Here is a 26,085-nt window from a genome sequence, read left to right as displayed (position 1 = left end):
CTTTCACCAGATCTATTGTGTTATATTCTCCTAAATTAATTTCACATTTCTACAAACTTCAAAGTGTTTCCTTTCAAATGGTATCTTCTTGAATATGCATTTCCTTGCTTCAGGTCCTGAGCTACAGGCTGTGAGATTTGGGTATGTCATTTTAGGCGAAAATTGAAAAAAAGGGTTTGATCCAAGGTTTTAACAACCTCTGCATCATTAGGACAGTTCTTTGTGAGAAGGTGCTAACAATGGAAGTTGTTAACTCATGTTCACAGTTAGCCATTGCTATGTAAATGAAAGCTGAAAAGTACCAGTGGCCTGGGCTTGGTCCCAAGTTAGAGTAGGTCATCCGGGGCCATCACCCGAGAGACACAGGTTCTGGACCTGTGTAGATGGAAACAGAAAAGTCTGAACTTTTTGGGTAAAACACTGGGCTAAGTTCTCAATGGAAATACGCCATACCAGTATTAGCCCACTGGGCAAAAACTGGTTGAATCAACTTTGTTTCCATGTCATTTAAACAAAAACGTTATATGTGATGATGTTGAATCAACATGGAAAAATGATTGGATTTGCAAAAAGTCATCAACGTATGGGAATTTAGCCTTCTTTTAACCCAACTTTTAAACTAAATCCAATGAAAAGGTGACATATTTAGTTGATTTCGTGTTGGATTCACGTTTGTTGATAACTCAACCAAAATTAAATCAAAACTAGACGATTAAATTGCATCTGTGCCCAGTGGGAGCCTAGTATTAGCCTATTAGTATTAGCCTACCTGTGTGTGGAAGCTTTGCTAAAACTAACATGATATGCCATCTACTCGTACTATTTGACATTTTATTTCAAAGCTTTTGTTGATAACAATCCCATTGATTTATCTGTGATATAGTTACTTAATCCAAATATTTACATGTTTATCTCTGTCCATTGATGCAGCACAGAGCTGTATAAAGAGGAGGGAGGACCATGCCTGAGAAGAAATCCTGGAGTTCAGACAGCCGTCCCAAATGTGGCATCCGCAGCTGGAGTGTAGACAGCTACGTGTGGAGCAGCAAGAAACGCTCCCGGAGTTCCCGGAAAACCCCCGGCCTTTGGGGTCCGGAGGGGGAGGGACCGATAGATGAGCAGGGGGTGCGTTCCACCTCGTGTCCGTGGCGACGGCGAGAGAGGAAGTGTAGCTGCACCGTCTTAGGGGAAATCGACACGGACATCCCCTGTCGAAAAGCCCTTTCTCGACGCTCCCTCCGGCAGAAGTTCCAGGATGCGGTGGGTCAGTGTTTCCCTCTCCGCAATGGCCACCATCACCACCACGGCCACTCAACAGGGTCCTCCAGGGGGGCTTTCTCTGTGCTCCTCTGGTCCAAGCGCAAGATCCACATCTCGGAGCTCATGCAGGACAAGTGTCCCTTCTCACCCAAGTCGGAGCTGGCTCACTGCTGGCACCTCATCAAGAAGCACGCCAGCCACCCCAGCACCACCGTGGGCCTAGAGACTGCCCAAGCTGCTCAGGCTTCCCAGGCTGCCAGCAAAGAACAATTCCCTTCCACATCCTCGTCTCCGGCTTCGATGCCTCTTTCCTGGGAGGGCATTTGCTCAAGTAGGCCCCTGAGCCTTGAGGACTGGGACCCGTCCTGTCCACAAGGTGGAGCAGCCCATGGTGACAGCCATACCGACTACATCCTTGTCCCGGACCTCCTCCAGATCAACAACAGCCCGTGTTACTGGGGCGTGCTTGACCGCTTCGAAGCCGAGGAGCTCCTGGAGGGCCAGCCAGAGGGCACCTTCCTCCTGCGCGACTCGGCCCAGGACGAATTCCTCTTCTCAGTCAGCTTCCGCCGCTACAGCCGTTCCCTCCATGCACGCATTGAGCAGAACGGCAAGCGCTTCAGCTTCGACGGACGCGACCCGTGCATGTACCGGGACCCGAGTGTCACGGGCCTGCTCCGGAACTACAGCGACCCGGCCACATGCCTTTTCTTCGAGCCCCTCCTTGCTCTCCCCCTGCCCCGGACTTTCCCCTTCACCCTGCAACACCTGTGCCGCGCCGTGATCTGTAGCTGCACTACGTACCAGGGCATTGATATCCTTCCACTTCCCTATCAGCTCAGGTACTATCTTAGACAGTACCACTACAAGTGCAATGGGGCTTGTGCAGTGTAGAAAAATTATAATTACCTACTATCATTATTGTCCCATAGGTTACTACTCTTCCATATTGACAATGATTTATCAGTTTTCAGAGACCTGTGAAGATCCTTCCTGCAGTCGCAAGATGGGTGCTTTGTAGACTTTTTTATTTCCTTGTGGGACACACAAGAGACTTGAATGGGTGGGGGAGGGAGAGTGAGATGATTTGAATGAATGTCAGAGTGAATGATTGCATTATTACAGACAAATGGACAAATGTAACATCCCAATACAATAATCATTGCCTCCCCTACTGCCTTCTTACAGTAACTTAATGAGCGATAACACTCAGAAACACTTTTAGTATGTACATTTACACATTTAATGCAATATGGGAGGACAGTTTAAAAGTGGTTACATGGCCGTGCAACACATAGTCCTTGTTTTTATACAGAACTTTTTTGGATTTTCAGTCTTGTAACTAGAGGATGCAGAGGGCTGCAGTCTTATCTGAGGCCACAAGATGGCAATATAAATGCACTATTCACACCCATGGTATGTTTACAGATGCATTACAAGTGGGTTTGTCTTGGTTGCCACAACATTTCATTGTTTTTTTCAGTCCCAGAAAAGTACATACAGTGCCTTCAGAAAGTATTCATACCCCTTGACTTTTTCTGCATTTTGTTGTGTTACAAAGTGGGATTAAAATGGATTTAATTGTCAACGATCTACCTGAAATAATCTGGAATGTCAAATGGAAGAGAAATTATATATATTACCGTTCAAAAGTTTGGGGTCACTTAGAAATGTCCTTGTCTTTGAAAGAAAAGCTCATTTTTTGTCCATTAAAATAACATCAAATTGATCAGAAATACAGTGTAGACACTGTTAATGTTGTAAATGACTATTGTAGCTGGAAACAGCTGATTTTTAATGGAATATCTACATAGGCGTACAGAGGCCCATCATCAGCAACCATCACTCCTGTTGTGTTAGCTAATCCACGTTTATCATTTTAAAAGGCTAATTGATCATTAGAAAACCCTTTTGCAATTATGTTAGCACAGCTGAAAACTGTTGTCTGATTAAAGAAGCAATAAAAACTGGCCTTCTTTAGACTAGTTGAGTATTTGGAGCATCAGCATTTGTGGGTTCGATTACAGGCTCAAACTTTCTTCTCAAACTCGTCAGTCTATTCTTGTTCTGAGAAATTAAGGCTATTCTTCAACTGGCAGCTTCATTAAATATAGTGCCAGCAAAACACCAGTCTCAACGTTAACATGCTGGCCTTCTAAGCAGAGTTGCAAAGAAAAAGCCATATCTCAGACTGGCCAATAAAAATAAAAGATTAAGATTGGCAAAAGATTACAGACACTGGACAGAGGAAGATTGGAAAAAAAGTGTTATGGAGAGACAAATCTAAGTTTGAGGTGTTCGGATCACAAAGAAGAACATTTGTGAGGAGCAGAAAAAATGAAAAGATGCTGGAGGAGTGCTTGAAGCCATCTGTCAAGCATGGTGGAGGCAATGTGATGGTCTGGGGGTGCTTTGGTGGTGGTAAAGTGGGAGATTTGGACTTGAAGAATGAAAGCTGTCACACCATTTTGCAACGCCATGCCATACCCTGTGGACGGCGCTTAATTGGAGCCAATTTCCTCCTACAACAGAACAATGACCCAAAGCACAGCTCCAAACTATGCAAGAACTATTTAGGGAAGAAGCAGTCAGCTGGTATTCTGTCTATAATGGAGTGGCCAGCACAGTCACCGGATCTCAACCCTAATTGAGCTGTTGTGGGAGCAGCTTGACCGTATGGTACGTAAGAAGTGCACATCAAGCCAATCCAATTTGTGGGAGTTGCTTCAGGAAGCATGGGGTGAAATCTCTTCAGATTACCTCAACAAATTGACAACTAGAATGCCAAAGGTCTGCAAGGCTGTAATTCCTGCAAATGGAGGATTCTTTGACGAGAGCTAGGACACAATTATTATTTCAATTAAAAATCATTATTTATAACCTTGGCAACATCTTGACTATATGTCCTATTCATTTTGCAACTCATTTCATGTATGTTTTCATGGAAAACAGGACATTTCTAAGTGACCCCAAACTTTTGAACGGTAGTGTGTATATATTTTTATTAATGGGAAATAAAACACTATATCTTGATTAGATAAGTATTCACCCTCTGAGTCAATATATGTTAGAATCACCTTTGGCAGCGATTACAGCTGTGAGTCTTTCTGGGTAAATCTCTAAGAGCTTTGAACACCTTGATTGTACAATATTTGCCAATTAACTTTTAAAACATTCATCAAGCTCTGTCAAGTAGGTTGTTGATCATTGCTAGACAGACATTTTCAAGTCTTGCCATAGATTTCCAAGCCAATATAGGTCAAAACTGTAATCAGGCCACTCAGAAGCAACTCCAGTGTATAGCCTTGTGTTTTAGGTTATTGTCCTGCTGAAAGTTGAATTTGTCTCCCAAGTGTCTGTTGGAAAGCACACTGAACCAGGATTTCCTCTAGCCACTACAACACAACACTAAACAAAACATGAATACATTTTAAATAAAAAACAATTCTCCTCAATTTCGTGGTATCCAATTGGTAGTGACAGTCTTGTCTCATCGCTTCAACTCCTGCACGGACTCGGGAAAGGCGAAAGCCGAGAGCCGTGCGTCCTCTGACACACAACCCAACCAAGCCACAATGCTTCTTGACACAATGCCCACTTTAACCCGGAAGCCAACCGCACCAATGGGTCGGAGGAAACTCCGTACACCTGGCGACCGTGTCTACGTGCACTGCACCTGGGCCACCACAGGAGTCGCTAGAGAACGATGGGACAATGACATCCCTGCAGGCCAAACCCTTCGCTAATCTGAACGATGCTGGGCCAATTGTGCGCCGCCCCATGGGTCTCCCGGTTGCGGCTGGCTGCGACAGAGCCTGGACTCGAATCCAGAATCTCTAGTGGCACAGCTAGCACTGTGATGCAGTGCCTTAGACCACTGCACCGCTCGGGAGGCCTTTAAATGTATTTTTATCCTAAAAAACTCCCCTAGTCCTTGCCGATGACAAGCATACCCTTAACATGATGCAGCCACCACCATTCTTGAAATATAAAGATTGGTATGCAGCGATGTTTTGTGTTAGATTTGCTCCAAATGGAATGCTTTGTATTCAGGACAAAAAGTGTATTTCTTTGCCGAATGTTTTACTGTTTTACTTTAGTGCCTTATTGCAAACAGGATACATGTTTTGGAATATTTTTTATTCTGTACAGGCTTCCTTCTTTTCACGCTGTCATTTATGTTAGTATTGTGGAGTAACTTCAATGTTGCTGATCCATCCTCAGTTATCTCCTGCCACAACCATTCAACTCTGTAACTGTTTTAAAGTCACCATTGGCCTCATAGTGAAATCCCTGAGGGGTTTACTTTCTCTCCAGCAACTGAGTTAGAAAGGAGGCCTGTATCTTTGGATGGTGTATTGATACCCCATCCAATGTGTAATTAATAACTTCCCCATGCTCAAAGGTATATTCAATGTCTGCTTTTTAAACAGGATGGGTGTCCCCTCAATGGGAAGGTTAAGCTAACGTAGACTAATGTGATTACCATGAGGCTTTACGTAACATGAAAAGTTCCTAGGACATAGACATATCTGAAATGGGCAGAAAGCTTAAATTCTTGTTAATCTAACTGCACTGTCCAATTTACAGTAGCAATTACAGTGAAAGAATATCATGCTATTGTTTGAGGAGAGTGCACAATTATGAACTGAAAATGTATGAATAAACCATTAAGGCACATTTGGGCAGTCTTGATACAATATTTTGAACAGATATGCAATGGTTCATTGGATCAGTCTAAAACTTTGCACATACACTCCTGCTATCTATGGGCCAGCATCTAAATTGTCCTCGGGCTGGAATACTACATTATGGCCTTTCTCTTGCATTTCAAAGATGATGCTATAAAAAAAGCATGTTTTTTTCTTTGTATTATCTTTTACCATATCTAATGTGTTATATTCTCCTACATTAATTTCACATTTACACAAACTTCAAAGTGTTTTCTTTCAAATTGTATCAAGAGTATGCATATCCTTGCTTCAGGTCCTGAGCTACAGGCAGTTAGATTTGGGTATGTAATTTTAGGCGAAAATTGATCCATTTACCAATAAGTGCCCTTCTTTGAGAGGCATTGGAATACCTCCTTGGTCTTTGTGGTTGAATCCGTGTGTGAAATGTGCTACTCGACTAAGGGACTGTACAGATAATTTCATGTGTAGGGTACAAAGATAATGTCCAATAATGTTTGTATCATGTTTTGTGCTGCTATCATGTTGTGTTGTTACCATGTTGTTGTCATGTTGTGTTGCTACCATGCTGTGTTGTCATGTGTTGCTGCCTTGCTATGTTGTTGTCTTTAGGTCTCTCTTTATGTAGTGTTGTGTTGTCTCTCTTGTCATGATGTGTGTTTTGTCCTATATTTATATGTTTTTTTTTTATATATATTTTTATCCCAGCCCCCTTCCCCGCAGGAGGTCTTTTGCCTTTTGGTAGGCCGTCATTGTAAATAAGAATTTGTCCTTAACTGACTTGCCTAGTTAAACAAAGGTTTAAAAAAATAAAAATAATAATAATAATAATTAGGTAGTCATTAAAAAATAATGTTAAACACTATTATTGCACAAAGAATCCATGCAACTTATTATGCAACTTATGCAACTTATTACTTATTATTTTACTCCCAAACTTATTTAACCTTGCCATTACAAAAGGGTTGAATACTTATTGACTCAAGACATTTGAGCTTTTCATTTAAAAAAACAACATAATTCCACTTCGACATTATGGGGTATTGTGTGTAGATCAGTGGCACACAATCTCAAGATAACCCATTTCAAATTCAGGCTGTAACACAACAAAATGTGGAAAAAGTCAAGGGGTGTGAATACTTTCTGATGGCACTGTAAAATGGATACTGTTTCATGTTAGCACTTTTTAGAGAGGCCAGATACCTCATTATTCTGATATATTGAATTATGGTCTTCTTAATATTGTTTCCTCAAAATGCTCAAATTTTCAACCACCCAAACAACTTTTAAAATAATAATAATAATAATTCCAATTTCCCTACATGGATACTATATTCTACTTCCAAACACAACCAATAAATGCTCCATTGTCAAACCTCTTTTCTGTGACATTATTTTCTATGTAGAACAGATGGTCAAGAAATATATAATATCTTATTTTTGACTGACTATCTTTGTTTTCTAATCGAGAACCTGTTATCGCATCAGCAAAGCACATATCCTTGCTCTACTAGAAAAGCACTTCTCACATTATACTTAACCATGCCCTTACCACTGCTCAGTAAAATAACTTAATAGTATGGTAATATTTGCCTTTCAAATGTGGGAAAAAAATTCAAAGTGCTCTCTGCAAAGAGCACCTTTGAATGTTATTGCTTTCCAAAAAGTGGGAGAGATAAGAAATAGAAGGCACTTTCTTCCTCTCTATGCAAGACTAATTCAGATTTTGAAATCGTTTGTTAATTTACAAGTAATTTATTTTACACACTCTTAATTATTGCCATTTGGCGATAAGATTGATCCTCACCACCTTCTCAAAATGCATTGGAGAAGAAAGTGCGAGGGGAGGGACCCAATATGGTTGAAAAATAGGTGAGTAGATAGGATGCGAGAAATCATGGAAAGACACATTGAAATTCAGTCAGGGGCAGTGTCCCTATTCTCCTCCCTTATCCATAAGCACAATTCCCATCGTGGATTTAACAATGGTGGAAGCTCCCCCCGGCAATGATAACACCAATCCATGCTTTTAAACCTGAGCATTTTCCTTCCTCTTCAGCAACTGAGTTAGGAAGGACACCTGTATATTTGTAGTGACTGGGTGTATTGGTACACCATCTAAAGTGTAATTAATTATAGCACCATGCTCAAAGGGACATAAGTGTCTACTTTTTAAAATGTTTTAACCATCTACCAATAGAAAATCATGGAAAGACACATTTAAATTCAGTCATGGGCAGCGTTCCTATTCTCCTCCCTTATCCATAAGCACAATTCCCATCATGGATTTAACAATGGCAAAAGCTCCCCCCCCCGGCAATGATAACACCAATCCATTGCTTTTAAACCTGTGACGGGAAGTATGCAAGTGCACACTTTGGGTGAAGTGTGGAGAATCGTGATGCAGACCATGTGTCTAGATGATGGGGAAAATAAATACGGTTTCTCAATGGGCAGAGGCAGGAGCCATACTTTTATTGATCTTCCCATATCACAGAAATTAAATATGAATGTGTCTCAGATTATCCAGTTATCATTGCAGTCAGACCCCATCCAGAGTTTAACATTGTAACACTGTATTAAGGTATCTTATTATATACAGAATTCATTAAATCACAGACGATTCTGTGATGGGATTGTATATGTCTTTGGTTTTAGCTCATTTATAGTAATCAGTCAACATGGGCACACACACAAGCAAGCACACACATTGCACAGGTTACTCACACACAGACACCCACACACATAACTCACAAGCACACAGGCACACACACACAGGCTTTATTGGAGACTATTGGATTTCATTGCAGTAATATTTAGACACAGCTGTCTGCAGCAGCCTATTTCCTGTTGTGCTTATGAAATTACTCCAGCGAGACACCTCTCAGCCAATAGAAAGTATACCAAGATCAGATTGTCTGGGCCACATGGGTTTGTAAAGAGATGACAGGTACTCACCAGTGGAGGCTGCTGAGGGGAGGATAGCTCATAATAATGTCTGGAACTGCGCCAATTGAATGGCATCAAACCATGGGGTTGATGTATTTGATAAGTTCCACTCATTCTGCTCCAGCCATTACCACGAGCCAGTCTTCCCCAATTAAGGTGCTGTGGTCCTGTGGTACTTACATATTGTTGTTTGATACAAATTTTATTTCGTTGCCCAGTCTTGTGTATACAATACTTTTTTTTGTATCATTTTAACTCTTAACAATGATGTGAATAAACATACAACTCTTTGAAAACGAATGCAAGGAGCTTAGACTATACTGGGAGTTAGATTGAGAGGTTGAATTAGTTTTGAGCAGAAGGAAATTATCGATGACTTGATTGGAATTCATTTATCATTTATATTTGAAAAGATACAAAGCCGCATATCTACTGCATAGCTAGCTGCCGCCTGCCTACATGACAAAGTTAGGATGATAGATTTTTGCTGGCGCTCGTCTTTTTTGGGCACATGGGAGGAGCAAAGGAGAAGTCGAGGGAGTGGTGACGCTTGACGTCGCGGGCGGGAATCCTGAAGCTCTTTTGGGTTCCTCGTTTTCAACAGCGCGGGAGTTTCTGCCATCACAGAAAGAGGATTCTACAGTAAGTTTGGTTTTATGATCCCTGTTTCACTCATCTCCTGCAACATGATATATTCAAAGAGACGATTTCAAACGTTTGGAATGATTACGTGGTTTTGTCATGTGGTTTTTAGCCAGTTAGCTATTTTGAACTGTTATTCTGCCCCGGTTAGCTGACGCTAGCTAGTTATGTGGTTCAAAGATCCTCGCACATATAACACACAGGAATACATTTTCAAAGAAAGTGAATTGCACACTTAAAAAAGTAGTAAACTAACTAGATAACTTGACTAAGTCATAGATAGTCAAATGCAGTGTTCGTTATTAAATAAGATGAATGATACTGTAGCTGTGTTATTGATCCCCACGGGGAAATTTGATTGCACTTGCAATAGTAGTTAATAGTAGTTAATCAAACGGGTACCAAGGCAGCCAATAACCTTAGCGACACGACAGTGGACAACAATAAAATAAGTAGACAACAATAAAATAAACAGCACATCAATACTGTTTAGTTAAGTGGCACTCGAGAAGAAGAATTCAGTATTTTAGCTAGTTCATGTGTATGTACAACATAAATGGGAACATGCCACTTCCACATTTGCATCACCTCTCATTCTCTGATAATGCTATCATTTCAGTAGAGCAATGCCCTGTGAAAGGAAACCAATGCGCTACGGCCACTCGGAGGGACACACTGATGTTTGCTTCGATGACGCTGGAAAGTAAGTATAACTGAAGCAGCCATGACAGCTGGAACATATTCACTACCAGCGTTACCTCCCGTCCATAAAGTGGCAGCTGAACATGTCTCATCTGATATTTTGGTTAAAAGACTTGTCAAAAAACATGAAATTAAGCAATATATCACATTACTTATTACTTATACATGTTTTGTTTAAAAAAAACATTAAGCATGGTCATCAGGCCAAAAAGTATTTTGGCTGGTAAAAATCTGAGTGGCTGGTAGATTTTTCCATCTACTTGTACCTGCCACAGTGGCTGGTTGACCAAAACGTAAATGTTAGGGCCTGGTCATCAAATGTAATATACACAACTGAAATATTTGTTTAAAGTAATGTGAATGGATTATGATCAATAAGTGATGAGCACTAATGGCAGTCACTACCATCATGGGACTTTTATTTATTGTTTTATGCTGTGTTAGAGCGTTCAACCCATCATGCATAGTGCATTTAATGTTTAATGTTAAAAGAATAATCAAACCCATTATTTTTTAATAATCGAACTGACCTTAAAAAGCGCTAATCTCTCAGCACTAATAAATATAGTCCAGGTAGTAATATAAGTATAGAGGCAGTCGCTGAAATTATTCTTGCCTGACATTCTCAGGTATATAGTCACTTGTGGAAGTGATGGGGATGTGAGAATATGGGAGAGTCTGGATGACGACGATCCCAAGTCCATCAACGTGGGGGAGAAGGTCTATTCTTTAGCCTTGAAGGTGAGTCTCATACCAGTCTGCCATTGCCAAAGTTACCAATGTGTTTCACAGCAAATATGCAATAAGCCTACTCAATGTGGTTGCCAATGAGGTACTCCTGAGACATGGCTGTAGGCTCTTAGACCCTACAACCACTTAGAGTCTACAACCATATTGCAGGTGGTTGATGTCAATTCTATAACACTTCTTATTTTATTATCTTCCTGGGGTCCACAAGAAACACAACATGACGAGTAAGAACACACTTATACACCATTTAGACAAGGACAGTCACAGAAATGTAAAATGTAACAATATACAAACAATACAACAAAAATAATACAAACTATGTGTTTGTGTGTCCCCTCAATGTCCCTGCTGTACCATGAGATGTTTAATCTGTTTTTTTAAAGATCATTTTGCTGTTTGCTTGAGTAATTTGAGATGGGAGTTCCATGCAATCATGGCTAGGGCTGTGGCGGTCCTGAAATTTTGTCAGCCAGTAATTGACGTTATTTAACATTAACATAAGCATGTTTAGCATCTCCTGCCTTCCACGCATAGTCTACAAGCCACTGATGCAGAACTGTGAACATCTACATTTTAAAAAGTCGAATAAATCCATTTAATATAGCTTACACCATCACAGTAAATCCATAATTTAATTTAGACGGGTCTAAAGAAACATGATATGAAGTAAATGTAGTCCATTTCAGAGGAACAGAAAAGCATACTCTGCTTTACTCTACTCTCACTAGATGAGCCAAGTAAAGCCTCCCCGGCCAAACCCAGAAGGCACAGGGCCAATTGTGCGCCGCCCTATGGGACTCCCGGTCACGGCCGGTTGTGAGACAGCCTGGGATCGAACCCAGTTCTGTAGTGACGCCTCAAGCACTGCGATGCTTGAGTTGCTGCGCCACTCGGGAGGCCCTGCGGAATTTAAAAATATATATTTTATAGTATGAAGAATACAATTGAACACCGCTTCATAAATATTCTGTTTTGACCGTTTAACAAAGAAACTGGTCCTCCTATATTCTTAATTTAGAGTTATTTATGCAATGTGATACAAACGTTGGGCTATATGTTTAGATTTTTTATACATTCTAAAGCTGCATGATGGGACTCTAATGATTTTTAAAAAGCTTCAAGCTGCACACACTTCATCACGCTCTCATTCACAATTTGACAAGCACTTGATAATATTCTCACCAGGCCTCAATTTTCCATGCGGCATCCCCCTTGTGTGGCCGTAATGCCCCCTAAAAAATCCATGCCTTTTGCGGCCAAAGTGGCCGTTGTGCCCTAGGGCTGAATATAATAATTATAATTGCCGTGCTCCGAAGCACATCTCACTCACTCTCAGATGTAGCCAATGTCCGTCACATGATCGATCGAGTCCTTCTCACAGGCATTTTAGTTAAGAAGTAGGCTACAAGTGAAGGAAGAGACACATTGGGACACAACTGTGTGCATCCCTCTAATCGAATTCCGATGCGCATATTAAAGATGACAGAACTGTCCAGAACTGCCTACTTTTCTTCAGCCAACAAGATGAGTAGGCCTAATGAACAGTGAAAGCACTATCCTATGTTATCAAAATGGGCTAGGCTACATGAGGTCTGCGACTATGATTTGAAGTTGCAAAAAAAGGCATGTGCTGTTTCTTCCCTTACTGCACAAGCTGGGCATCATTCACAAGTGATAGGCTAATACTGTCACCTATAAGACTGTTATTCATTTAATGTTTAATTTACATATACTAAATAATATGTGGTGAAATTAGTTTTGATTTAGAATGGACCATTATCATGCACCTGTCTCAGAACAGTGGTATGGGGAAAAAATACACGTCATCTATGCACTGAAATAGCGAATTGAGGACGCTTTTCCCGTGGATAATTTTCATGCCATTCTGGTAGGCTATACTCCTGTTGTAGGCCTAGCCTATAGAAAGCTGATGGGATCCTTGCTCTCATATATTTCCCCTCTATCACTCCAGTGCTTTACACACACCCATTCATATCCCCTGCACTCCTCTCCTGGGAGGTAATACAGATTATTGCAAATCCCCTAATGTTGATGACCTGAGTTCTTTCTTGTCAATTGTTTCTATGAAGTTGCCATTAAATTGCTCTGCCATTATTATTGTACGAGGTATTATTGGTGGGGTTACCCCTGTCCTGTGACGTGTGTGTTATATGGTGTGTCTTATCTTTTCTCTCCTCTGGCAAACCGGCTACACTCTAAGCAGTCTCTTTTGCCGATGTGTGTGTCTGGTAGTGGTACTCCACCTAGCCTACTCTTTTCAATTTCGGCAGGGTTAATACCTGCCTGGTGCCCCAATTTTTAAAAATGTATATTTACCCCTCTAATAATACCGCTACAATCCTCTTTAAGCTTTACAGGAATATGGCTCTGAACGTATACAGCAACACCTCCCCATAGACATTCCTGTTTTTTCTGTAGATGTTAATCCTTCTATTGCTACTGATGTATCATCAAAGGAATTATCTAAGTGAGTTTCAGAGATGGCCGGTAATATGAATGTTATCCGATGTTAGCAAGTTATTGATTTCATGACCCTTGTTTCTAAGGTTACATACTTAGTCAAGTTGTACATACATTATGATAATATTCAAACAGTGCTATTGCTTGATATATCCGCTCCCCCGTTACAAATCTAGGTTTATTTGTCATATTCATGGCATACTAACTTTGTCTTTTCTTCCCATAATATATAGAATGGGAAGCTGGTCACAGCAGCCTCCAACAACACAGTACAAATCCACACGTTCCCTGAGGGTGACCCAGATGGCATCCTCACCCGCTTTACCACCAACGCCACCCACATCACCTACAACAGCAGCGGCTCCAGAGTCGCTGCCGGATCTAGGTACTGTAGACGGACACCCATAGAAATAGAATGACTTAGAATAAAATGTCATTTCTGTGTTACCACCCTGATGTGCAGAGCTCAGAGCAAATTGCTAGAAGCTGAACAAATTATATTCTGAATGCCATTATCCTCCTCAGTTCGGCAATGCAGATATCTACGTTTATTTCCTTGTCATAAAAATGTGTTTCTGGTTTGATGGTTATACTAATGATCCCAATATAGTTATTGTGCCAGATCATAGATTAGATTAACAATCAAGCGTTTTGGGGGATTTGGAAGGACATTGGACTTCTAGTGGGATAATTCCAGTTTAAGAATCAATGGGCAGGGTTTTGAATATAGGATCTTTACACTGTAGAATGACTGCTTGAACACAGCGTGCGCGGATGACTTTTGACCAAATAGTCACGAAACAGCATTCAATTCCTTTCTGATTAGTCTAGACTGTAAGTCAATTGCTGTTTGCTGTTACGCATTGATTCCCTAAACAGGTGTATCACAGAAATGAAGACTCTGACCATATCTCTGGATTGATTAGGCCATTTTCACGTGGCTAATATCCGTTTGAATATTGACTTGATCAACACCGGCATCTGAGGCCTGTTGAGGGTTACAGATGTAGGATCTTAATTTGAGCCAATTTGCTACAGCAGAAAAATTTGAATTATTATGTGGAATATCGTTAATGGACATTTTTGTAGGGGATGATCAATCAAGTCTGAAATTTTAAGGTGAAAATGATATACTTTAGAAGCGTTTTTAAGCCTTGAGTACATTACAAGTTTGCATTTCCTGCTGTGCAATAGGGTGATCAAATGAAGATATGGCATCTGTATGACATCCACCACTGATTTGAGGAAATTAGTTTCTTGCGTCTATTTCCTTCTGCAGATCTAACTGATCTAGATATGTAATACTGTAGGTGTCTGATACAAAGTAAAAGTTGGAAGCAGAGCACTTACTACTCAATTGATTGTTTGCATGATTTATTCATTCATTCCTTAATTCATTCCTTCAATCATTTTATTTCCACACTCATTCATTCACTCACTCACTCCCCAGAGATTAGATTTTTCCTGACTAAACAAGAATTCTTGCTTTAACTTCTTGCGTCGAGCCATCCCAGATCCGGTATCGTGACTACAGCCTCAAGCTCATTACCATAACGCAACGTTAACTATTCATGAAAATCGCAAATGAAATGAAATGAATCTATTTGCTCTCAAGCTTAGCCTTTTGTTAACAACACTGTCATCTCAGATTTTCAAAATATGCTTCTCAACTATTGCAAAACAAGCATTTGTGTAACAGTATTGATGGCTAACGTACCATTTAGCATTAGCATTCAGCATGCAACATTTTCCACAAAAACCATAAAAGCATTCAAATAAAATCATTTACCTTTGAAGAACTTCAGATGTTTTCAATGAGGAGACTCTGTTAGATAGCAAATGTTCCGTTTTTACAAAAAATATTATTTGTGTCGACTAATCGCTCCATTTTGTTCATCGCGTTTGGGTAAGGAAAAAAAATAAATAATAAGTCATTAAAACGCGAACCTTTTTCCAAATTAACTCCATAATATCGACAGAAACATGGCAAACGATGTTTAGAATCAATCCTCAAGGTGTTTTTCACATATCTATCGACGATAAAATCCATCGTGGCAGTTTACTTTCAATTCTGAAGAAATGGAACGCGCATGGACCTACAGATTACGCACACAGGACACCGGGCGGGACACCAGGTAAATGTAGTCTCTTATGGTCAATCTTCCAATGATATGCCTACAAACACGTCACAATGCTGCAGACACCTCGGGGAATAGACAGAAAGCGCGGGCTCATTCCTGGCGCATTCACAGCCATATAAGGAGACATTGGAACACAGCGCCTTCAGAATCCGGGGCATTTCCTGTATGAAACTTCATCTTGGTTTCGCCTGTTGCATTAGTTCTGGGGCACGCACAGATAATATCTTTGCAGTTTTGGAGACGTCAGAGTTGTGTCTTTCCAAGGCTGTCAATTCCATGCATAGTCGAGCATCTTTTCGTGACAAAATATTGCGCTTAAAACGGGCACGTCTTTTTATCCAATAATGACACAGCGCCCCCATGGGTTCAACAGGTTAATGAAATGATCCATTTTATATCATTAAATCGGACATACCCGTAGCCCAAACAATGATTTTCTTTGATTCTTCTGATCGTGTGTGTGCGCCTCCCTCAGTGACTTCATGGTGAAGGTAGTGGAGATGTACGACAGCAGTCAGCAGAAGACCCTGCGGGGACACACTGCACCCATCCTCAGTGTCACCTTTGACCCCAAGGATGAGTTCCTGGTAGGAATCATCTACAACGTTACCCTTACCACCACTAATTTTACAGGTTTTGACATGATACTAATTTGCTAGATACTGTTATTGTGCATTGGGAATAGACTAGAATGCTTTATTCATACAAGAAAAAAGTATTTGTCAAACCTTTCTCGTCTCAGGCCTCTGCTAGTTGTGATGGATCTGTAGCTGTGTGGAAGATTGAGGAACAGGTAACAAGCAATCACCCCACCTCATATTCTACTCTTCTGTTTAGCTCATTGTCATTGAAATCCTTGGGCGGGCTGCCTAAGGGTTTTTTCCGGATGCCTACCTCCAAACAGTGTAAGAAAATATATGTATACAGTACCAATCAAATGTTTGGACACACCTACTCATTCAAGGGTTTTATTTATTTGTACTATTTTCTACATTGTAGAATAATAGTGAAGACATCAACACTATGAAATAACACATATGGAATCATGTAGTAACTAAAATAGTTTAAAAAAATATATATATATTTTATATTTTTTGATTCTTCAAAGTAGCCACCCTTTGCATTGATGACAGCTTTGCACAGTCTTGGCATTCTCTCGACCAGCTTCACCTAGAATGCTTTTCCAACCGTCTTGAATGAGTTCCCACATATGCTGATCTCTTGTTTGCTACTTTTCCTTCACTCTGCAGTCCAACTCATCCCAAACCCTTTCAATTGGGGAGGTCGGGTCGTCTTACGCAGCACTCCATTACTCTCCTTCTTTGTCAAATAGCCCTTACACAGCCTGGAGGTGTGTTGGGTCATTGTCTTGTTGAAAAACAAGTGTTAGTCCTACTAAGTGCAAACCAGATGGGATGGTTTATCTCTGCAGAATGCTGTGGTAGCCATGCTGGTTAAGTCTGCCTTGAATTCTAAATAAATCACAGACCGTGTCACCAGCAAAGCACCATCACACCACCTCCACCATGCATCACATGCGGCGATCATCCGTTCATCTACTCTGCATCTCACAAAGACACAGCGGTTAAAACCAAAAATGTCAAATTTGGACTCATCAGACCAAATGACAGATTTCCACTGATCTAATGTCCATTGCTAGTGTTTCTTGTCCCAAGCAAGTCTCATCTTCTTATTGGTGTCCTTTAGTCGTGTTTTTTTTTTGCAGCAATTGGACCATGAAGGCCTGATTCACGCAGTCTCCTCTGAACAGTTGATGTTGAGATGTGTGTTACTTGAACTCTGAAGCATTTATTTGGGCTGCAATTTCTGAGGCTGGTAATTCTAATGAACTTCTCCTCTGCAACAGAGTAACTCTGGGTCTTCCTTTCCTGTGGTGGTCCTCATGAGAGCCAATTTCATCATAGCGCTTGATGGTTTTTGCAACTGCACTTGAAGAAACTTTCAAAGTCTTAAAGTAGTGATGGACTTTTGTTTCTCTTAGGTTATTTGAGCTATTCTTGCCATAATATGGACTTGGTTTTTTACCAAATAGCACCATCTTATGTATACCACCCATACCTTGTCACAACATAACTTATTGGCTCAAACGCATTAAGAATGAAGAAATTCCACAAATGAACAAGGCAAACCTGTTACTTGAAATGCATTCCAGGTGACTACCTCATGAAACTGGTTGAGAGAATTCTAAGAGTGGGCAAAGCTGTCATCAAGGCAAAGGGTGGCTACTGTGAAGAGTCTCGACTATAAAATATATTGTTTCTGCTCTTGCTCTATCAACTGCCATTTGAAAGCATATTTAAAAAATGATATCTGGGTCGTTTAACACTAAAGTGTTTTGCAATGTTAAATGAAAATGTTTCTTTCTTATTGGATAAGTCCAGGTAGTCCCTCTCCAGTTTCAGTCAGTTTTCTTGCCTAATGAACGTGTTATTGCATTAGAGCAGTGTTTCTCAAACTCTGTCCTGGGGTTCCTTCTGGGTGCACGTTTTGGTTTTTGCCCTAGCGCTACACACATTATTCAAATAATCAACTTATCAAGCTATGGTTATTTGAATCCGCTGTTTAATGCTAGAGGAAAAACCAAAACCCGGGGGAGTTTGGGAAACCCTGCATTAGAGTGATCTGAGAAACTCTGCTTTGGATTCATTCAGACTCAGGTGACCAGCTGGCCGCTGCTGCAGAAGTCCAATGATGTCATCAATGCCAAGTCCCTGTGCCGACTGGCCTGGCAGCCCAAGGCCGCTAAGGTACTAACTCACTTACCTCTACTTTTAGGTTATAGACTTAAAAAGAAAAATGCTATTGCAACCTCTTTCAATAAGGAATTGAGACCCAAAGCTCAAGAGAAGTTGCAAGTGTGTATCACCAAGGATACAGTCAGCTGAGTGCATACATTTAGAAAGTTCACAACACATTTTATACTCTTGTATGCGTCACCTCCCCAGCTATACATTTTATGACACCAATGAGTTTCCCTCCTTTCCCATGTGCAATGGCCATGGTCCTCTTGTTTAGCTAGATGTCAGAATCACACCCCGACCATCCTTGGCCTGACCCTTCTATCTGATCCTAGGCAATTTCCTCTTATCTGATTATGTCAATCTTTCTAAATTAGCATACACACAGTTTCAAGTGCATCTGCTCTCTCTGTTCAGTGCGCTCTTTTCTTAGCAGTGGTCTCAGTTTGGCAGATGCGTGAGGATAAGATGCCCGTGTGCTTCAAGGTTTACCTGATCTTTTTTTCTGCAGTTTACTTGAAGATCACACACAGTTTCAAGTGCATCTGCTCTCTCTGTTCAGTGCGCTCTTTTCTTAGCAGTGGTCTCAGTTTGGCAGATGCGTGAGGATAAGATGCCCGTGTGCTTCAAGGTTTACCTGAAGTTTCTCACACACAATTTTCATTTATTTTATTTTACCTTTATTTAACTAGGCAAATCAGTTAAGAAAAAAAATAATATTATTTTCAATGACGGCCTAGGAACAGTGGGTTAACTGCCTGTTCAGGGGCAGAACGACAGATTTGTACCTTGTCAGCACGGGGGTTTGAACTTGCAACCTTCCGGTTACTAGTCCAACACTAACCACTAGGCTACCCTGTAAGCACTGTCGTTCAAGGCACTGACTTGTTATTCCCACTCGCCATCACTCACCGCTGTCATGAATTGGACTCATGCTAGTCACAAGTTCTGACTGAACTCAATTGTCATGAAACGCATATACATCGATGAGTTTCTCTTCCATACAAACTTATAACAATGTGTGCCCACAATGTATTTTGTGTGGAGAAGTGCTTAGTAATGAGTCTCAACGAACAAATTAATAAATTTGACAAACATCCACAGCATGATGGTAAACCCAGGGAGTTCTTTCAAAACAGGGCAGAATGCTTCAGGAAACAGTGCTCCGACAGTGGAAAAGTCAGCTAGCAAGGAATTGTGATTTTATAACAGATGATGATAAGCAGAAATAAGGGAGTACTAACTAACTCTCATTATAGTAGATGTGAGTTTCTCTTTCAAACAATCCCCTTGCCTTGTAATGTTACACAGCTAATAGCTAACATTCGCCAAGCAAGCTAGCTACTGATAGTGCAACCCTAGTAACAGTACAGATGAAGATGAAAAATGAACAGGCCTACTGTACATCTTACTGTATAAATTGTTGAAAACTTGTCTAGGTTGGAACTGTTGCTGTTTAAAATACAATAATAATTTTCATTCTTAACTGGAATAAACGGATTGAAGCAAGATGCTTTTTGAGGCGAACACACTCGCACAGTCCTGGGTTGCTCATCTACAGCAGGAAGCGGTCTCCTGCCTGACTGAGAAAGCAGTAGATGTTCTGGTCCAGTTTGGCACCACATACCTATGTGAGTCAGGGCTCTCAACTCTGACATACTTTAAAAAAACAGGAACTGTTTCTGTACAAGGCTGAGCTTGACCTCAGTGTTGCACTGTCCAAAACTGAGCCCAGAATAGACATGCTCTCATTAGAACTGTGTGTGTGTTTTCTGGTCTACATATGTGTGATGTGATCAATCACTTTATTCCAGTTCAGAATAAAAAAATATGTATTATATTTTAAACTTCTTATGGCTGCTGTCCCTGTACAGGGATCAACATCAGCGGAAATTTCAGAGTGACAACTAATAGTACTCGATACAACTCAAACTTTCATTAAAACACGCATGCAGGGTACTCAATTAAAGCTACGTTTTTTGCAGTCTGTCAATGAGTACGGTTACATGCACACAATGCGGTTATTGTGGATATAATAGATTAATATATTAGTTTTTACATGCTTTGTAAGAATAACTATTTCCCCTATATTCCTAATTACATGGACACATCTGAAATCATGCTACCTGATGGAACTCTCCAATCAAATAAATGTTCTACCGTGATATTTTTGGGAAGCATATTTGAGTTTGGTCATATAAAGTTTATGCAACAGTTCCAACATAGACTTTCAACAATTTCTACAGTAAGATGTACAGTAGGCCTGATCATTTTTCATCTGTACTGTTACTTAGGATTGCCCTATCAAGAAGCCTGTGTGTTCTGTTATTTATCTGTGTGATGTGATCAATCTGTTTATTCCTGTTCAGAATGTAAATGATTTATTGTATTTTAACAGCAACAGTTCCAACCTAGACCGGTAATGACAGGGTTTTTAATGGGGGAAAATACACATTTATATGGATATTTAATTTCATTGTTATTTGTTTTTGTCTATGCTGCATTTGTTTTAGGCATAAGGGCAATGAAAATGTACTGATATTTATGTGTAGTTGCATATTTTTCTAAGCTTGGATCTCAGGAAAACACAGAATTTCTCAGTTGGGTCCCAGGCTGAAAAGGTTTAAGAACCCCTGCTTTAAGGTGACCTATAGTTTTCACCTGTTCAGTACCTCTCATGTATTCAGTACCTCTTTTATGCACCATTATTATTTTTTCAGTTTAGTCTCATCGAGATGGGATATATTTTTCAAGACCGATCCTGATCCACTTAGTGACACTTAATCCATTATGTCAGTGCGTCCAGTGGTTTCCATAGTGTGTGTGTGTGTGTCTAGCTTCTGGCCGTTCCCGTGGAGACAACGGTGCAGCTGTACCAGAGAGACTCCTGGGCCCAGGTGGGCACACTCTCCGATGACCTTGGCACACAGGTGAGGTCAATGGGTAAAGTGGACACTTGGGGGGCATGTTCAGTAAGGTTACAAAAGGGTTTGAAACGGAAAACAAAATTAAGCGTTCTTCATGGATGGCCTACTCTGTTTCACAATGTTTTCTCCTCTACCTATTAAACAACACCATGCACGGCTCCACTGTAAGCCTGGGCGATATGGGCAAAAAATCATACGCAGCTTGTATTTATAGGCGATTCACAATATATCTAGATTTTGAAAACATGTATATTTTTCTAAATAAGCTTTGTTGTACAATTTCAAAGGTCAAATAAACTTCATTTCAAATGGACAGCAATGATCTAATGAATTCAGGGCTTGGGAAATGACATGTTTTTTGCAGTCTGTCAATGAGTAAGGTTACATGCACACAATGCGGTTATTGTGGATATAATAGATTAATATATTAGTTTGATCAATTTTTACATGCTTTGTAAGAATAACTATTTCCCCTATATTCCTAATTACATGGACACATCTGAAATCATGCTACCTGATGGAACTCACCAATCAAATAAATGTTGTACCGTGATATTTTTGGGAAGCATATTTGAGTTTGGTCATATAAAGTTTATGTAAAACTTACTTCTAAGACTCATGCATTCAGTTATTCCTAACTCACTTCACTCGGGCTATAGAGGGAGTTTCGCTCGGCTGGTGCTAGCACATGTGCAGACCAAATACACAGCTGGAATGACGATTTGGGTTTTTACATGTGCTAATAATTTGAAAGATTACTCAGAAAACCAGGTGTTTTAATCGGTGTGTGCTTGATTCGATTTGAAAAAACCTGACCCAACTATTCTCCTGCTCCTGCTGGCGTTTTGCAGATTCTGCCACTATTCTCCTGAAGTTGCCGGTAATAGGCTACACGAGGAGTCGGCAAACTTTCTCATGTGGAATGGCAATTTATCTTACCATTTCTACGTACCAATCTGTATGCCAGTTATGGTTTTCATATGCAAATATTAGTGAAACAGTTTCATGTCTTCGTATCTCAAAATCATTGTCATGTGGTTAATCAACTTCTATTTCCATTGCCAACTATGTAAAAATAGCCTACATAAAGCCAACAAATAAAAACATTGCAGTTTGCAGGTAGAAAATATAAAAATAAATATCCTATAAATCACATTGGCTACACATGGCCTGTCTGCAATGAACTTGAAACATTGTATAAACTATTTAACTTGGGTCTGGCCCAAAGCTTGTCCCTAGCCAACTACCAACATTGTATAAATTATTCTAGGCTCTGTTTCCTTAGCCAGTGAGCTCGGGACAGACCCAGTTGTAGTCTATTTGTGCAAGGGATGAGAAGCAGTGCTTGACTTGGGCACTACTCACCGGAGCCGAGTTCCGGCACCTCAAATGTTCTGCTTGAGCTCCTGTTCTTATAGAATATTAGCTAAAAAGTATTGTGGAGCTCCTGGACCTAAATATAAACAGTAGCAGCACCCAAAATGGGTACCGGAGCCTATTTCAGTCCAAGTCCAGCACTGATAAGAAGTAATCAGGTAGGCCTATTTCATTACGTTTCAATTGGATCAGAGCATGACATCTTTCCCTCTCACGCAGACTGGTTATCGAAAGGCAGAGGAGCTGGAAAGATTGATTAAATATATTGAGGAAGTATTGTAATTCTCAATGGATGTAAAAACAGACTTTGTTTGCTTTCTGTTTGAGGGGAAGAAAACATTACTTTCAGTAGCTCCACAGGTCATTAATGGTGGTGCCTTAAGCCAATCAGAAATACTATCAGATCCCCATATGGGCACATTTATATGCCTACATTTGTGCGCAGGCCAGGTAGCCTCTAGGCCTACTTCTATGCGTGTCCTTACTCAACATTGCCAGGAGCGCTCCAAACAAAAGACGGATGACTAAATTTACAAAACTCGTAAACTGAATGGTTGTGCACTCTGCAAACAATGTGTCCTGTCTGACATTGAGGGGAGACTGGAATAATAATATTGAATGCATTCAAATAAATTACAGTAACCAAACAGACTAGGAATTACTGGTAAATGTATTACAGGTGATATATGTAATGGGGAATTGATATACACTAACAATCAAACGCAAACAATTCACACAATTGTTATGAAACAATGAATGTGCATTCTGGAGAGGAAAATGCATTGTGCGTCTGGGCGCTTGGTCAATCCGACGTCTGCATTGGCACAGCATGTACAACCCACGCCTACATTCATCAAATCACGTCAATATGGAGCTATACAGAGCCTTCTGCATTGTTACAAAATTTGGGAGGCGCATGGTGTTGCGATACGGAGCTCGATTTGGCCTCTGCATGCCTCTGGAGGCTCTGCGATTGCTTCACGCCCTCCATATGGAGACGTCTACCACATTTTCCAATCAAGCATGAATTGGTTTTTAGTCTAGCCTTCCGCAATGGATTAGTTCACTGAGATGGGCGCAAATATATACTCTGTGTGTGTACAGTACCAGTCAAAAGTTTGGACACACCTACTCATTCAAGGGTTTTTCATTATTTTGACTATTTTCTACATTGTAGAATAATAGTGAGGACATCAAAACGATGAAATAACACATGGAAACATGCAGTAACCAAAAAAGTGTTTAAAAAATTGAATTATATTTAAATATTTGAGGTTCTTCGAAGTAGCCACCCTTTGCCTGACAGCTTTACACAGTCTTGGCATTCTCTCAACCAGTTTCATGAGGTAGTCACTTGGAATGCTTTACCAACAGTCTTGAAGGAGTTCCCACATATGCTGAGCACTTGTTGGCTGCTTTTCCAAACCATCTCAATTTGGTTTAGGTCGGGGGATTGTGGAGGCCTGGTCATCTGATGCAGCACTCATCACTCTCCTTCTTGGTCAAATAGCCCTTACACAGCCTGGAGGTGTGTTTTGCGTCATTGACCTGTTGAAAAACAAATGATTCTCCCACTAAGCGCAAACCAGATGGGATGGCATATCGCTGTAGAAACACTGACAGTGTCACCAGCAAAGCACCATCACACTTCCATGCTTCACAGTGGGAAACACACATTCGGAGATCACCCGTTCACCTTCTCTGTGTCTCACAAAGACACGGCGGTAGGAACCAATAATCTTCAATTTGGACTCATTAGACCAAAAGACCGATTTCCACCGGTCTAATGTCCATTGCTCATGTTTCTTGGCCCAAGCAAGTCCAACCCCTACCTTGTCACAACACAACTGATTGGCTCAAACCTACGAAGGAGGAAATAACTTCCACAAATTAACTTTTAACAAGGCACACCTGTTTGTTGAGAGAATGCCAAGTGTGCAAAGCAAAGGGTAGCTACTTTGAAGAATCTCAACTATAAAATATATTTTGACTTAACACTTTTTTTTGGTTACTACATGATTCCATATGTGTTATTTCAGTTTTTGTCTTCCCTATTGTTCTACAATGTAGAAAATAGTTTTTTATTTTTTATTAAGAAAAACCCTTGAATGAGTAGGTGCGTCCAAACTTTTGTGTCTGTTACTGCTCGACTAAAACAACGTCGGTCGACCAACAGCCTAACGCCAAACAATCGGCCAGTCGACTAATTAGGGTTAGCCCTACACTCCACAAACCTACAGGAACACCATAACCTGAAACATTGATTTTTAACTTAATGCAAGTTTGGCATGAAACATATTATAGGTTTGTTCATCCGTAGCACTAATTGAACTGTAACTTTATTTCACAGCAGTTATTGGAAACTGATGTGTTATTTCATTAGAAAAGCATTGCATGCCCTATAAACCACCTCACCCACACTTCACTTGGTATACATTGGTAACGATATGGAAAATGGTCTGTTGCTCCCATTTAAAAGGGTGGTTTTCCATCTTTAATGAGTCATTTTCTCCATTCCTTGCTCCTTCCACCAGGCAATAAATGTTGTGGCATGGTCGCCCTGTGGGAAGTTCTTGGCTGCAGGGAGCATCGGAGGTTTGCTGACGGTCTGGGACGTGGAGAGCAAGCTGTGTGTGGAAAGGTATGAGACAGAATCACACTGAAACTCCTAGAAAGCAATATTCGATTCGCTCAATTGATTTAATTTAATATTTCACACGGACTGACTACTTGCTTTGGTTGAAGCATTTGAGTGGAACTGTGCAGAGCTGGGTTCAAGATAAGTTCAATAGTGTTTTTTATTTTTCAAATACTTGATTGGGTTCGACTGATCTTGCCTGGCACAATGGAATAACCCAAATTTGCATTTCTAATTGTGACTAATTTTGGTGCCGACTAACCGGTCAACAAACGGTTAACTTTTTCCAAACCGTAATATTACATCTATGCATGCATACAAGGAAAGGACATTTTTCATTAAGAGTTTAAAGCGGAACTGACAGTGACTTATACTAAGTAAAAATAGAAATGCAACATGTAACGTGTTGGTCCCATGTCCCTGAAATGTTAAATTTTTGTGTACACATTTGTTTACAGTGCATTTGGAAAGTGTTCAGACCCCCTGATTTCCCCCCCCCCCCCACGTTTTGCTACGTTACAGCCTTATTCTAAAGTGGATAAAATAGTTTTTCCCCCTCATCAATCTACACACAATACCCCATAATGACAAAGCAAAACAGGTTTTTAGACATTTTTGCAAAGGTATTAACTAAAAAAAACATCACATTTACATAAATATTCAGACAATTTACTCAGTACTTTAAGCACCTTTGGCAGCAATTACAGCTTCAAGTCTTCTTGGGTATGACGCTGCAAGCTTGGCACACCTGTATTTAGGAAGTTTCTC

At 40.4% G+C, this 26,085-nt stretch overlaps 2 protein-coding genes across 6 annotated transcripts in view; both read left to right on the top strand.

The window, feature by feature from the left end:
* The first annotated feature begins 943 nt into the window (after positions 1 to 943).
* Positions 944 to 7,326, top strand: socs4 (suppressor of cytokine signaling 4). Its single transcript, XM_029688660.2, has one exon. It carries the CDS (start codon positions 961 to 963, stop codon positions 2,152 to 2,154), a length of 1,194 nt encoding a protein of 397 aa, XP_029544520.1. The 5' UTR covers positions 944 to 960; the 3' UTR covers positions 2,155 to 7,326.
* A 2,115-nt stretch (positions 7,327 to 9,441) lies between these two features.
* wdhd1 (WD repeat and HMG-box DNA binding protein 1) overlaps positions 9,442 to 26,085 on the top strand; it is a 43,105-nt gene continuing 26,461 nt past the window's right edge. For 4 of the 5 annotated variants that reach the window (XM_065004124.1, XM_029687461.2, XM_029687462.2 and 1 more), the window contains exons 1-9: positions 9,442 to 9,542; positions 10,162 to 10,245; positions 10,874 to 10,985; positions 13,709 to 13,860; positions 16,092 to 16,203; positions 16,359 to 16,409; positions 18,289 to 18,384; positions 21,213 to 21,305; positions 25,214 to 25,320. In XM_065004124.1, the coding sequence (XP_064860196.1) occupies positions 10,169 to 10,245; positions 10,874 to 10,985; positions 13,709 to 13,860; positions 16,092 to 16,203; positions 16,359 to 16,409; positions 18,289 to 18,384; positions 21,213 to 21,305; positions 25,214 to 25,320 (800 nt within the window). In that variant the 5' untranslated portion in view covers positions 9,442 to 9,542; positions 10,162 to 10,168. The remainder of the gene's footprint in view (positions 9,543 to 10,161; positions 10,246 to 10,873; positions 10,986 to 13,708; positions 13,861 to 16,091; positions 16,204 to 16,358; positions 16,410 to 18,288; positions 18,385 to 21,212; positions 21,306 to 25,213; positions 25,321 to 26,085) is intronic. The other variant, XM_029687460.2, reaches the window with a different exon arrangement.

The sequence above is a fragment of the Oncorhynchus nerka genome, linkage group LG18, assembly GCF_034236695.1.
Source record: "Oncorhynchus nerka isolate Pitt River linkage group LG18, Oner_Uvic_2.0, whole genome shotgun sequence".
NCBI lineage: Eukaryota > Metazoa > Chordata > Actinopteri > Salmoniformes > Salmonidae > Oncorhynchus > Oncorhynchus nerka.
Note: the sequence above shows the minus strand (reverse complement) of the source record. Positions and strands in the feature narration are given on the sequence as shown.